The 12,890-nt window shown below is 34.9% G+C and overlaps 2 protein-coding genes, 1 non-coding gene and 1 pseudogene across 5 annotated transcripts; 2 read left to right on the top strand and 2 right to left on the bottom strand.

Moving 5' to 3' along the window:
* Positions 1 to 3,373: 3,373 nt before the first annotated feature.
* On the bottom strand, positions 3,374 to 4,807 carry LOC125474660 (annotated as a pseudogene).
* An 847-nt stretch (positions 4,808 to 5,654) lies between these two features.
* Positions 5,655 to 7,927, bottom strand: LOC103943931 (nudix hydrolase 8). The gene is made up of 9 exons (XM_009354308.3): positions 7,766 to 7,927; positions 7,274 to 7,539; positions 7,117 to 7,182; positions 6,764 to 6,901; positions 6,586 to 6,660; positions 6,448 to 6,498; positions 6,326 to 6,360; positions 6,130 to 6,238; positions 5,655 to 5,939 (listed from the first exon to the last, which is right to left on the bottom strand). The coding sequence occupies exons 1-9, from the start codon at positions 7,851 to 7,853 to the stop codon at positions 5,754 to 5,756; spliced, it is 1,014 nt and encodes a 337-aa protein (XP_009352583.1). The 5' UTR covers positions 7,854 to 7,927; the 3' UTR covers positions 5,655 to 5,753.
* Positions 6,993 to 7,094, top strand: LOC125480213. Its single transcript, XR_007260605.1, has one exon. It is a non-coding gene; the product is annotated as a U6 spliceosomal RNA (small nuclear RNA).
* A 1,331-nt stretch (positions 7,928 to 9,258) lies between the features above and the next one.
* Positions 9,259 to 11,935, top strand: LOC103943929 (mitochondrial-processing peptidase subunit alpha-like). 3 transcript variants are annotated; one of them, XR_007259353.1, is made up of 7 exons: positions 9,262 to 9,526; positions 9,982 to 10,277; positions 10,381 to 10,461; positions 10,642 to 10,750; positions 10,974 to 11,071; positions 11,162 to 11,218; positions 11,597 to 11,935. XR_007259353.1 is itself a non-coding variant. In XM_048586701.1 (7 exons), exons 2-6 carry the CDS (start codon positions 10,050 to 10,052, stop codon positions 11,213 to 11,215), a joined length of 528 nt encoding a protein of 175 aa, XP_048442658.1. In that variant the 5' UTR covers positions 9,262 to 9,526; positions 9,982 to 10,049; the 3' UTR covers positions 11,216 to 11,218; positions 11,597 to 11,935. The 3 variants fall into 3 exon arrangements, 1 of the variants encoding a protein (XP_048442658.1); XM_048586701.1 differs by having other exon boundaries at positions 10,684 to 10,750; XR_007259351.1 differs by having other exon boundaries at positions 9,259 to 9,526; positions 10,684 to 10,750; positions 10,974 to 11,218.
* The last annotated feature ends 955 nt before the right edge of the window (positions 11,936 to 12,890 follow it).

Below are 12,890 nucleotides of genomic sequence, written 5' to 3'. Positions count from 1 at the left end.
GGAGTAAGGCTAAAATGGGAGAAGGAGTAAGGCTGAAATGGGAGAAGGAGACGGGGCAAAACCAAAGGAGTAACCGAGAGAGGGAAACGAAAGCATGGAAGTAATGGGGAAGAAAGGGGTATAAATATGGTTGAAATATTTAGACTTTGCGTCGGCTGAAACCGACACCACATCTGACACACTTGACTGAAAAGCAAGTGGCGTCGAAATAATAACATATTGCGTCGGTTAAAAGCGACGTGAGTGTGACAGGCTTGATAGTGCAACTGGCGTCGAAATAAGAAAAGGTTACGTCGAATTAAGAAAAGGTTACGTCGGTTAAAACCGACGCAAGGTCTGACACACTAAAATATTTCAAAGCTTGTGTCGAAATAAGTAGAGGTTGTGTCGCTTAAAACCGACGCAAGGTCTGACACACAAACATTTCAAACATTTCAAACATTCATTCCCGCCTAAAACATTTCAAACATTTCAAACATTCATTCCCGCCTAAAACATTTCAAATTTTCATTCCCGCCTAAATATTTCAAGTTATGTCATATAATATTTTAATAAATAATATTTAATACATAATAAAAAAAATAATATAATTTTATGATAAAATATCATCACACATGAATTGAAACATAGTCTAATTGATATTAAAATACATAATCAAGTAACGGGACAAAACTTTTCGACGGTTACAAAACGAAAAACCACGATTTAACAGTTATTTTAACTCCGATTTTGATTATTTTTTTATAACTACACTCCTTGATCCTATATGAATACAATGAATGAATTCAATCTTCAATTTAAAATATTTACAATAGTGGATACCACAAAATCTTATGTTATACTTAATGGAAATATAAATAAACTCTAAGTGTTAGTGAATCTATCGTTTTGATGGGATACGCATCATTCGAAACTAATTTCAACGATCCAACCGTCAAACTTGTTTATATATGTTTCGAGATCGCATACTTCAAAAAAGCGCAAAAAACAAACATTCAAAGATTAAATAACGGGACAACTTTTCAATGGTTATAAACAAAAAATCACGATTTAACGGTGATTTTAACTCCAATTTTGATTATTTTTTTATAGCTACACTCATTGACCCTATACGAATACAATGAATGAATTCGATCTTCAATTTAAAATATTTACACTAGTGGATACCACAAATCTTATGTTATATTTAATAAAAGTATAAATAAATTATAAGTGTTAGTGAATCTATCGTTTTGATGGGATACGCATTCTACGAAACTAATTTCAACGATCCAACCATCCAATTTGTTTATACATGCTTCAAGATCGCATACGCCAAAAATGACAAATAACAAACATTCAGAGATTAAGTAACGAGACAAAACTTTTCGACGGTTATAAACGAAAAATCACAATTTAACGGTTATTTTAACTCCAATTTAGATGATTTTTTACAGCTACACTCCTTGACCCTATATGAATATAATGAATGAATTCGATCTTCAATTTAATATATATTACACTAGTGGATACCACAAAATCTTATGTTATACTTAATAAAAGTATGAATAAATTCTAAGTGTTAGCGAATCTATCGTTTTGATGGGGATACGCATTCTACGAATCTAATTTCAACGATCCAACCATCAAACTTGTTTATACATGCTTCAAGATCGCATACGCCAAAAATGACAAATAACAAACATTCAGAGATCAAGTAACGGAACAAAATTTTTCGACGGTTATCAACGAAAAATCACGATTTAACGGTGATTTGAACTCCGATTTTGATGATTTTTTACAGCTACACTCCTTGACCCTATATGAATACAATGAATGAAATCGATCTTCAATTTAAAATATTTACACTAGTGGATACCACAAAATCTTATGTTATACTTAATGAAAGTATAAATCAATTCTAAGTGTTAGTGAATCTATCGTTTTGATGGGATACGCATTCTACGAAACTAATTTCAACGATTTAACCATCAAACTTGTTTATACATACTTCGAGATTGCATACGCCAAAAATGGCAAAAAACAAACATTCAGAGATCAAGTAATGAGACAAAACCTTTCGACGGTTATAAACGAAAAATCACAATTTAACGGTTATTTTAACTCCGATTTAGATTATTATTTACAGCTACACTCCTTGACCCTATATGAATACAATGAATGAATTCGATCTTCAATTTAAAATATTTACACTAATGGATACCACCAAATCTTATGTTATATTTAATAAAAGTATAAATAAATTCTAAGTGTCAATGAATCTATCGTTTTGATGGGATACGCATTCTATGAAACTAATTTCAACGATCCAACCATCAAACTTGTTTATACAAGCTTCGAGATCACATACACCAAAAATGGAAAAAACACAAACATTCAGAGATCAAGTAACGAGACAAAACTTTTCGACGGTTATAAACAAAAAATCACAATTTAACGATTATTTTAACTCCGATTTAGATGATTTTTTACAGCTACACTCCTTGACCCTATATGAATACAATGAATGAATTTGATCTTCAATTTAAAATATTTATTCTAGTGGATACCACAAAATCTTATATTATACTTAATAAAAAGTATAAATAAATTCTAAGTGTTAGTGAATCTATCGTTTTGATGGGATACGCATTTTACGAAACTAATTTCAATGATCCAACCATCAAACTTGTTTATGCATGCTTCGAGATTGCATACGCCAAAAATGGCAAAAAATAAACATTCAGAGATCAAGTAACGGGACAAAACTTTTCGACGGTTATGAACGAAAAATAACGATTTAACGGTGATTTGAACTCCAATTTTGATGATTTTTTACAGCTACACTCCTTGACCCTATATGAATACAATGAATGAACTCGATCTTCAATTTAAAATATTTACACTAGTGGATACCACAAAATCTTATGTTATACTTAATGAAAGTATAAATAAATTCTAATTATTAATTTAACATAATAAATTCTTATATTACTAAATATTATAAGTTCATGTTATATTTAATATTGTTAAAAGCGACATTGTTTTATTTAAAGTGACATTGTATTATTTAATGTCGCTTAAAAGCGACACTGTATTATTTAAAGCGACACTGTTTTATTTAAAGCGCCACTAGTATTTAAAAATTATTAAAATGTATGTCGGTTTTAAGCGACATTAAATGTTTACGTCGGTTTAAAAGCGACATTAAATGTTTATGACACTTATAAGTGACAGTAAATCCGACGTCATATTCAATAAGTGTCGCAATTGTCTAGTTCGACACTATATTATATTAAACCGACACCACCTACTGACACTATAAGACCCTTTTGTAGTAGTGGATAGATAAATTTTACGGATAATGTGCGTTAGCAAAACTAGTTACAAACTTTTAATCAACATAGAGTTGAGGACCCTAAACAGACATTTAACCATACATGGCTCACGTTTTAGTATTCTTCTATTGTATGTTTAGTGTCCCTCCCGTTCTATTTTTTGTTAAACGTCAGTATGTCTGCGTATGCCTCCTAGTTTTATGCATGATTTGACGCACTCACATGGAAGGGTATATAAGAATGTCTCCCATTGACAGGCCCAACTGTAAATCCTGTGTAACCAGCCATTGCTCCATGGACAGCGCTTAGAGCAAGAAGCATGCAGTACACGTTATTGGAGGGCATTTCTTGGAACCGCTCAGATCTTATACGTAGGATCTGCAAATAATGAAGTGCAATGCTTGATTAATTGCTCTAGTCCTTCCACTTGCTGAGAACATAATTGTTCCGCCGCTTTTATGGATGTTGTTCACGCTCTTAGAGTGAGGAATCGTGTTACGCGAGTAGAAACCCCGGTATCCTTCCTGCAAATTTACGTACTCCATTAGCCAATGTTGCCACTGAATCATGCAATCCAAATCTCCATAAATCAGTTTGACACTATAAATCACTTGCATCAATTCCGATAACTTCCTTTACATAATACATATGGTGCAAGCAACATGCTATCTCCCTAATCACTTTGTTGAGTCCAGGGCATAGACCCCCACATGTCACAATACAGGCATTAACATCATCCGCTTGAAAATACACCTGATGACAAAGAAGCAACAAAGTCAATTGACAGGATCATGGTATTTAATCATGTCAAAATTCGTTTGTAAAATACACGAAAATACGTACTCTTTGGCGCGGTCCTGCCCTCCGGAAATGTGTGCCCCTTGGACTATTGCTGTGAACAACAATCTGCGAAAGGCAGAAGCGAACACAAGAACTAATTTTACACAGATAGTAAAAATTGCAATCCAATATGAACATGTAATTTCTTTATCAGAAAATTGGAGGGAAAACTGCATTCAATAAAGGAAAAGGCTTGCCTTTTAGGCAACAGTGTCATCCACATTAACAAAGTACTGCCTGATGATAATTTCAAAAAGAAAAACACTAAAACAAAGTACCGCTTGAAATAAGAAAAAAATAATTTACATGCACTTGAAATGTCACTGTAACGGTATTTCAAGTTAACTATATATATATAATTTTCAAATAATTGTGTGTGATAAACTTAAAATACAACTACAATAACAAATTAATATATCCTATAAATGTGTGTGATTAACTTTTTTTTGGGAAAAGATGTTTCAGACACCAATAGAGAGTATAAAAGATAGCATAAAAAGCTGTTCAAAACTCAAACATAACTATCAAAAACAAAAGTTGTCTTAAAAAAACACACCGTCGTATGAGGAACAACTTCACACAACTTACTTGACAACTGAGTATGCAGGATTGCCTTGCAACGGGTTCGGGTGGGTCTGCAAAAAGGCCATCAAAACACAGCGGATTTGGGTAGGTTGGATTTGTCACATTCAAGGGCTGTGTGCCACATGTATTTGTATGGTCGGATTAGGGTATAGGGTTTGATGTACTCTGCAGAACCATCTTCAGGTGTTCTTGTCACAATCTTATAACTATGATATATAGGTGGATCGATGCTCTTTATTTGTAAAAGATGAGTGTTAAGTCTCTTGATGTACATGAGTTCCACATTAGAGTACGCATGCGTTCAACAGATGCCACTGTCCAATTTGATCTTTACCGTAATTAGATAAGATTAATTGTGAAGTTTTTTTTATATATAATTCAGCATAGCGTCCTATGCAACTAAGTTCTTTAAGTTTTGAGTTTTGTATGCACCTAAAATATCCTCTTTTTTATAATTTATCGCAAGTGTATCCCTCAACTGTATGCATGCAGTTGGAGTTTTAATATAAAAAATAACATAGTGTTAGAGGAAATTATCATCTTTATAATATGATATACATTAGATTCACGAGGTAATTAAGTGTGGCGAATTTTCAAGTAGTCCATTCTCATCAATGTGAGATTCATTCTCCTATGACGTATTTTTAAATCTAACACGTGAACAACATAATAGGATAAAGTGGAGCACGTGTGGCCTTTGGGTTCTACACGTGGGACTACATGCTCTGAATACCATGCAAAGAGTTTAGATTCCACCATAAAACCAATTAGAAATATGTGAAGCAGCCAAACTTATAGCCCATGTAAGGTCCATCCTCCCATCGATGTGAAATTCATTCTCAAACAACTTGGTTTTGTGTTATAAAAAAAAAAATGTCATTAATTTGACAAGTTATTTAATAATGTTATAGATTAGATTATGGAGGAAATTATCATCTTTTTAATATGATATATAATAGATTCAGGGGATAATTAAATATGTCCCCTTGGAAAATAATATAAGATGAAATTCTAAATATTTTTGAATTCATCATAATACAAGTAAGACACTTTTCCATCAATTTTGGAGTTGAGCTGATGACCAATGAATCCACTGTAACGATCTTCTTTGGCCGCCATGCATATATCAATGACTTTCTTTGACAAGCAGTCATCTTGGTAATATGGCTGGGTAATAAACTCATCAACAGGCATCCACTGAAAAAGAAGATGATCAAACACATCAATCACTCAGAAATCGGAGTGGGAACAAAAATTAATTTCCCGATAAAGTTTTTGATAAGACGAATATTTTTTATTAGTCTAATTTACAGGACATGACGTCTAATAACTGGTCTAACCATGATCGCTTTCAAAGAAATTTAATGTGAGTAAAATTTGATTATACCTTTGCAGCTTGGATTTCCTTGTCATCTATTGTGACCTCGTAGGATAATGGCTTGAGCATGCAGACAAAGAGCAAGTCTGACTGGTCAAATGCTACCAAGTGTGCGTGCCTAGCAGAAGAAAATATATAGATATTAATTTCATATGCATATTTATATACATAGCAAACTAAGGAGAGATTGGTGCCAAGACCTCACCTGAAAGCTACCATTTTTAGGAAAGTGGTGTCAATCTGTGAACATTAAAAAGTGTGATTAGTGGGTGTGATTAGATTATTATTAAGAAGTAATTAAGGCAATGATTAAAATTATGTTCTTACACCAGTTTCTTCTTTTACTTCTCTGATAGCTCCAGAAAATATGTCTTCAGACTAAGAAAATTAAGAAGAGAATCACATTATTTCTTTTCCATCAAGGAAACCGAAATTCCATGAAACAAATAAATGAGAATTATTCACCTTGTTGATATAGCCAGTGGGCAACTTCCACACACCGGAGCAACTACAAGGGCACTTCTCTTTGACCACAAGAACCTTAATTATGTTATGTAAATTGCTTCAGTCAGAAAAATTTACAAATTATGCAATGGCCGCGAAAACGCGAACAAAACTTTATTGGATTTCCATAGATATATACCTCTCTTTTATCGTTGATCACAAATCCTGCGATACCAATTTGATGCGAGGGGCTAGCAGGAAGCACACATGGTTCCTTCGGAATCCAGTATGTTAGCATAATATATCCTGGTTCAGCATGGTGATAGTTGAAACCCTCCTGATTAACATAAGCCAGTCAGATGTGTTGTAATTAACTAAAACCATAAATTTATTAAGTTATGATGAGAATCGAGTGTTTCTGAGGTCCCATTGGACAACAATATTATGTCCATTTGGAACGGTATAAAGAAAATTACTATAGCCTCAGCGCAAGGATGACACATGTAGATTGAGAAATAGTTCATTTTTTTACATATATTATGGAATTGTTACCTGAACTGCAATTGGAACAAGATCAGCTTGCTCTTGCAGTATTTTGAGCCATACCCCCCTTTTTCCCTGCACATAATAGTACTTTTGAGCCATGTTTACAAAGTGCCTATCCATACTAATATGGTACGAATGTGTCTCATTTTCCCATATATTATACCTTCATTTTCCAGTTGGACAAGGAAGCCTGAAAAGCGGATGCAAAAGCATTTGCACTCGTGGGAAGGCTCTCCGAATTAATTATGACTCCACCATATTCATCGTTCCATGCATCAAGTATTCCCGTTGTCACACTCTGGGAAGATGAGTTGGGAGATGTGACATGAGTTGCTGCTGTTTTCTTGAAGCCACCCCCAAGAAATGGCATGCCGTGAAAATTGAGCTTAGCAGTTGAGCTCGTTGAGAGAATATATTTCTGCCGAAATCCTGAATAACATAATAAAAAGTTGATTAAAGTCCTTATGCAATGAAATGTCTTAAGCCAACTGATTAAGGCAATGTGTCCATCCCCTTACAGTTAAGATCGATTTCTCTTCCCTAAAGACTAGACTAGTTTAAAGTATCACCTTGTCAAAAACATAAAAACATTTGTTTTGCAATGTAAACTAGAAACACATATAATCTTATATGGCAAGGAGAAGTAAGTACTGACCATTTGGCAACCACTCGAAAGTGCAATTTTTAGTCCAGGAAGCTGCAAACATTGGCCCGTGGAAACCCCCCAATGTTGCTGTTGCCATTGTCGTAGTTTTGGAAACAAATTAAGACAGGACCAAACTAGTATTTGTATATAGCCATTGCATGCAAATTGATGTGCAGGAAACGGAGAGAAGGTGAATATTGAAGGGAATAGCATCTGCAGGACAAGTAGTAGAGGAAAGAGAATATCGCTTAATCTATTATGCATATACAACGTTATGTCAAGATTTGAAAGTGACATATTAGCGGCCCATCATTAATCAACGTTGCATTGCAGGTGCGTGATCTTATCACAAAATGTTTCAATGTAACTAGTAGTGAAATTTATTACATTGTCTTTTTCTAATCATCCATTAGAGTTTAAAGTAGGAACAAAAGGTCACCCCAATGGGTGGAAGCAACTACAACTGCAACTAGTAGCACTGAACTTATCCTTACGTCCTTTTAAAAAGAATGATGATATATTCCATTCCATTTTCAAGCATTTCATGGACTTTCTCTGCATATAAATTCTCAATCTTAATCCAATATTTAGAAAATTGGACTTCCATAATTTTCCGTACCTTTAATAATTTGACAATGTTCTTATAAAATTCATCATGTTTTATCATTTTCCATCACTTCATGTTCACGTTAATCCATTTCATTGTTCATCTTAATTAAAGCTTCTGGAAATGGAGGTAATTAGTTCGAATTTGCTTCCAAGTTGGCAGGAAGCAGGATTCCAAAGAGTTTAAAATCTTGGTCTTCCAGATCATTTTCTAAACAGAATCATCATTTGAATAAGGATCATTGTCTCATTAACTTTAGCATCACCATGAGTTACTTAGCACTAAGGATATATTCACATTCTTTGATGCTCATAAGTTGCTAGAATATTGAACAGATGGAATGCGACCACTTGTCCCGCCCGCAATCTGAGATAAATACTATAAATATTTGACGAATAGTCTAACAAAAACATGACAACTTCATAAAAGAAGTATTTTATCATAAAAACACAAATGGCAACGTTTCATTTGTATAACAAAATATAGGAATTTTAACACACTCACTTTGAATCAATTCGTATGTTCCAGCGAGATTTTGAGTGATCAAAAGATTGAAATGGATCAAATAAACTACTTTTTAACTTTCAAATTTAAAAACTTGAATAATGGTATTTCGTGTACACTAAAAAATGAATCTAACAGTATTTAAAATTTATTTAACACGCATCAATTGATATTGTTATTTTCATTTCATGTACACTCGTTAATTAATACCTTTTAAACTTGTATTTAATGAGACAATAATTGGTGGTGTTTTTTCTTTGTTTTAGAAAAGGAAAATCCAAATTTTTTTCGTTAATTAATACATTTCATGGACGCTCGTGTAAGTATGAGCAAGGTATATTTGCTCATGCTTACACCAGTGTTGACTTGGCACTAATCCAGCCGTCAATGTAAGGATTGTATCTTGTCGTCAATTCTACGGCCCAGATTTCCCCATTCGCAAAATTCCGCTTGAATCCGACCTCCGCAACCGGTAATGGTGGCACCAGCACTTGCCAGCCAGTCCCTCACATCCGATTCCTCCTCCACTCTTCCCAAATCCTTCCACCAAAAATTCACAGCGAATCAAAGTCCGTACGGTCAAGGATTTTGAAGGTGATCGGCACCCTCCGATCGCCGCCATGTTCAAAACCGCAGCTTCGCGCCTTAGGGCTCTCAAGGTCAGTACTTGTCTCTGATAATTTGGTGATTTCATTTGGATTTTAGTAATGCGTGATGGTTGTTTGGATGCCGAGAAAGTGTAAGAAAATTGGAAGTTTGCGACGTTAAGATAGTAAAATTCAATCCGTTAGATTAGTAAAGTTCAATGTTTTCAGCGTGAATTCAATTCACTACGTTTTAGTAAAGTTATATTCAATTCGTTTCAGAGTAGTAATGTTCAAGTTTTTGAGAAGCAAATTCAACTTTCATGACGCCCACAAAAGAAAAAAAAATTCAATTCGCTATGTTTTAGTAAAGATCAAGTTTTTCAAGGTTCTGTATGTTTTGGTGGAAGTTGAGATGCTCAGTAATTTACCCGAAAACGAAAGGTTCAGTCTTTTAGCTTCTATACAAAATTTCTGTGTTATTTCATGTACGCTGATAGTCTGATAGAATGTAACTTTTCTATTCGCAGATTTCGATGGGGATATTAGGGTCGTATAAGCGCGTTTAACAGGGGAGTGGCCAGATTTTCAAGTTTGAATGATGTTGCAACGAAGCCGTCCTCCTCCTCCTCCTCCTCCTCCTCCTCTCCTTTCCGAGGTTTGTTTTGGCTGGCTGATTGGGGAAAAGTCCAGGTCTATGCCTCCATTAGGCTTGCTTCTTTCAGGCATCAACCTCCCACCTGCATTGCCTGACCATGTTCAACCAGTAGATGTTAAGATAACAACTCTCCCGAATTGTGTCAAAATAGTTTCCTTAAGGTCAGAGGTACGCACGGTCGTTCATGGAAGTGCTTATTTGATCTAATTTATCTATCCCTTCTTTCTTTTTCATCCAGTAACTTAAAAGTATGATTTGTCTTGCATGACAGGAAACTCGTTGTGACCTTGCATTTAAACTTCCTGGTGGCTGGCACAATGAGAGGGATGCAATGACTCTGAATACACTTCAGGTCTATATCAACTATCGTCTTTCTCTAGTAACTATAACTCCTTGTGTTCCGCCCCCCTCCCCCCACCCCAAAAAAATAAAATTGATGCTTTAATACTTCTCCTTAGTGTGCTTTCAAGTGTTGCTCTTATTTTATGTATGCTATATGCATTTCAGAATTTTACTCTGTGCTCTTTATTAGGATTGAAAGTTGGAAAGCGGTAACGAATCCAGTTTAATGTAGGCACTAATGGGAGGTGGTGAATCTTTTTCAGCCGGTGGACCTGGAAAAGGGATGCACTCACGTCTATGTAAGTTTCCAAACGACAAGCAGAAATTTAAATAGTCCAACTAAAAAAAGTATAACATGGACATTAGTGCTTCAGGAGGTTCTGTTCAACTAGCCACTAGGAAGTAGAGTCCCTTTTATATTTCATCTATTCCGTTCTTTTAGATCTGAAGTGTTCATTTTTTTTCTTATTCTGGTTTAAATAGCCTTGGCATCTGAATTAATGTGCTATACGTGATGAGCAGATTCCCGTGTGTTAAATCGATATTCAGAATTTCATTCGATTTTAGCATTCAGTAGCATCTACAACGATACTGGCATTTTCGGAATCCAAGCTTCCACTGTAAGAAACTACCATATGTCATGTGAAAATGTGAATAAGGAGAATTTATTTTCTGTTTAAACTATACTGGGAGCTGTCTCTGGATTTCAGTGTCCAGATTTTTTTCGGAACAGCCATTGGGAGACAAATTCTGACGTACGGTGATTGGTAAGGCCTTTCTCGTACCTGTATATATTAGTGTTGAACTGTGTTGGATTGCCTAATGCATTTTTGATTGCTAATGCGGACCTTGCTTGTTAGTTATCTGTTTTACGAAAATGGATTGTACGATAATGCATTGCAAGCATATTGTGCTATTCGTCCATTATAGATTGTACCACATGATTGGTATTGGTATAATTGTGGAAAAAGCCCCAATCTATTTCAGCGTCGGTGCTCCTATCCCTCTCACACGCATATTTTCACATGGAACTCCTAGGTTTATCAATACCTTATGCTGCTTACATGTTTACGCCTTTGTACAAACCACTTGAAAGAAGTTCGTTTCTGGTTTTTATCTTCACAGAAACTTTTTTTCCTTGTTAGGAAACTGAGCCATCTCTTGAAGGCTGTGGATGAGGTTTCGTTGAAGGATATCCCTCCTATTGGTTAAAAGCTTTTATCTTCCCCTCTTACAATGGCATCATATGGTGATTGCAGGTTATCATCTTACTGAGAATCCTCTGTTCATGTTACCGGAGTCCCAAGCTACGGTTCAGTCTGCGAAAAGTTCCATTTAAAATGAATTTGCTTTCGTGTGCCAAACTGGGCATTAAGCTGATCTGTTGTCTTCGTTTTGCTTGGCATCCACATACGCTAGAGCTTGTATAAGAACATTTCGGATGAATGAGAAAATATACGTAATCTTGAGTGTAATTAACCCAATACGTAGTCTCGATCTTATATGCATCTCTTGTTGGTATAGTTTATCAGACGATGGTTATGCCATTGTTATTGTATCATTATGTCTAATTTTATTAGCAAACGTTGATGGAAAAGTCAAAGTGCAAATTGTTGAAGAAATGGAAGCAAATGTTAGATATTGTAGATGAACCTAACATCGGCACTGCTCTGCTCTCCCAACCATTCGGAGTCGTACCGAACTTACCATGACAAATCTTGCACGTCCGTACACTCAAAATTCTATGATAATATATTCTAGCTGGATAATATATTCTAAACTATTTACGATGTTCTATATTACATTGATGAGCATCCGATATTATATTCTAGCTAGACAATATATTCTAAACTATTTACGATATTCTATGATAATATGCTATCCTAATCAACTGATGTAACTCATGTCTTGAGGAGTAAATATATTATTTTAATTAACTAATTTAACTCACATCTACTCTAATATAAATATAAAGATGAAGAGATTTAGGGACAAAATTCTGAATATTCTTCCCCCTCTCAATCTTCTGCCCAGTCTGGAAAAAGTACAAAACAAAGAAAAGAAAAGAGAAGTAAAATAGAAAAAGAAAATTATATTATTCGTGTCTTTTGTCGCCTCTACTTGTCTCTCACTTTGTGCTTTGAGAAATCATGAATGTGCCGAGGGATTTACCATTTGTGGCGAACATCCATTAGCATTTGGCAACCACCCACTCACCCGCTCATCCACTCATACGCAGTTTTACCACGGGATGAGATTGGCAATGAGGAATGTGTTAAAACATGCATGCAAAAACACCATTATCATAAACTTATGATCATCATGAACAATATTTTCTTCCAAATCAAAGTACGTTGTTTGCTTTCTACAAACCATATTTTTTATGACAACGTCCCGCCCCCAATGAGTAGTCTCCTTTTGCATTTTGTACCAAAACTC

Source organism: the organism of the source record quoted next, unplaced genomic scaffold (genome assembly GCF_019419815.1).
Source record: "Pyrus x bretschneideri cultivar Hongxiangsu unplaced genomic scaffold, Pyrus_bretschneideri_v1 Contig1, whole genome shotgun sequence".
In the NCBI taxonomy this organism is placed as follows: Eukaryota; Viridiplantae; Streptophyta; class Magnoliopsida; order Rosales; family Rosaceae; genus Pyrus; species Pyrus x bretschneideri.
The sequence above is the reverse complement of the archived record's forward strand: the minus strand, read 5'-3'. Positions and strand labels throughout refer to the sequence as shown.

Bases quoted from the DNA above. Each gene is read 5' to 3' on its own strand.
- LOC103943931 (XM_009354308.3), bottom strand. From the start codon at position 7,853: ATGGCAACAGCAACATTGGGGGGTTTCCACGGGCCAATGTTTGCAGCT. The intron at 7,540-7,765 runs GTCAGTACTTAC...TATGTTATTCAG, and splicing joins TTTCGAGTGGTTGCCAAATG to GATTTCGGCAGAAATATATT. The intron at 6,499-6,585 runs GTGAATAATTCT...TAATTTTCTTAG, and splicing joins CCACTGGCTATATCAACAAG to TCTGAAGACATATTTTCTGG.
- LOC103943929 (XM_048586701.1), top strand. From the start codon at position 10,050: ATGATGTTGCAACGAAGCCGTCCTCCTCCTCCTCCTCCTCCTCCTCCT. The intron at 10,278-10,380 runs GTACGCACGGTC...CTTGCATGACAG, and splicing joins TAGTTTCCTTAAGGTCAGAG to GAAACTCGTTGTGACCTTGC. The intron at 10,462-10,683 runs GTCTATATCAAC...AGTTTAATGTAG, and splicing joins TGACTCTGAATACACTTCAG to GCACTAATGGGAGGTGGTGA.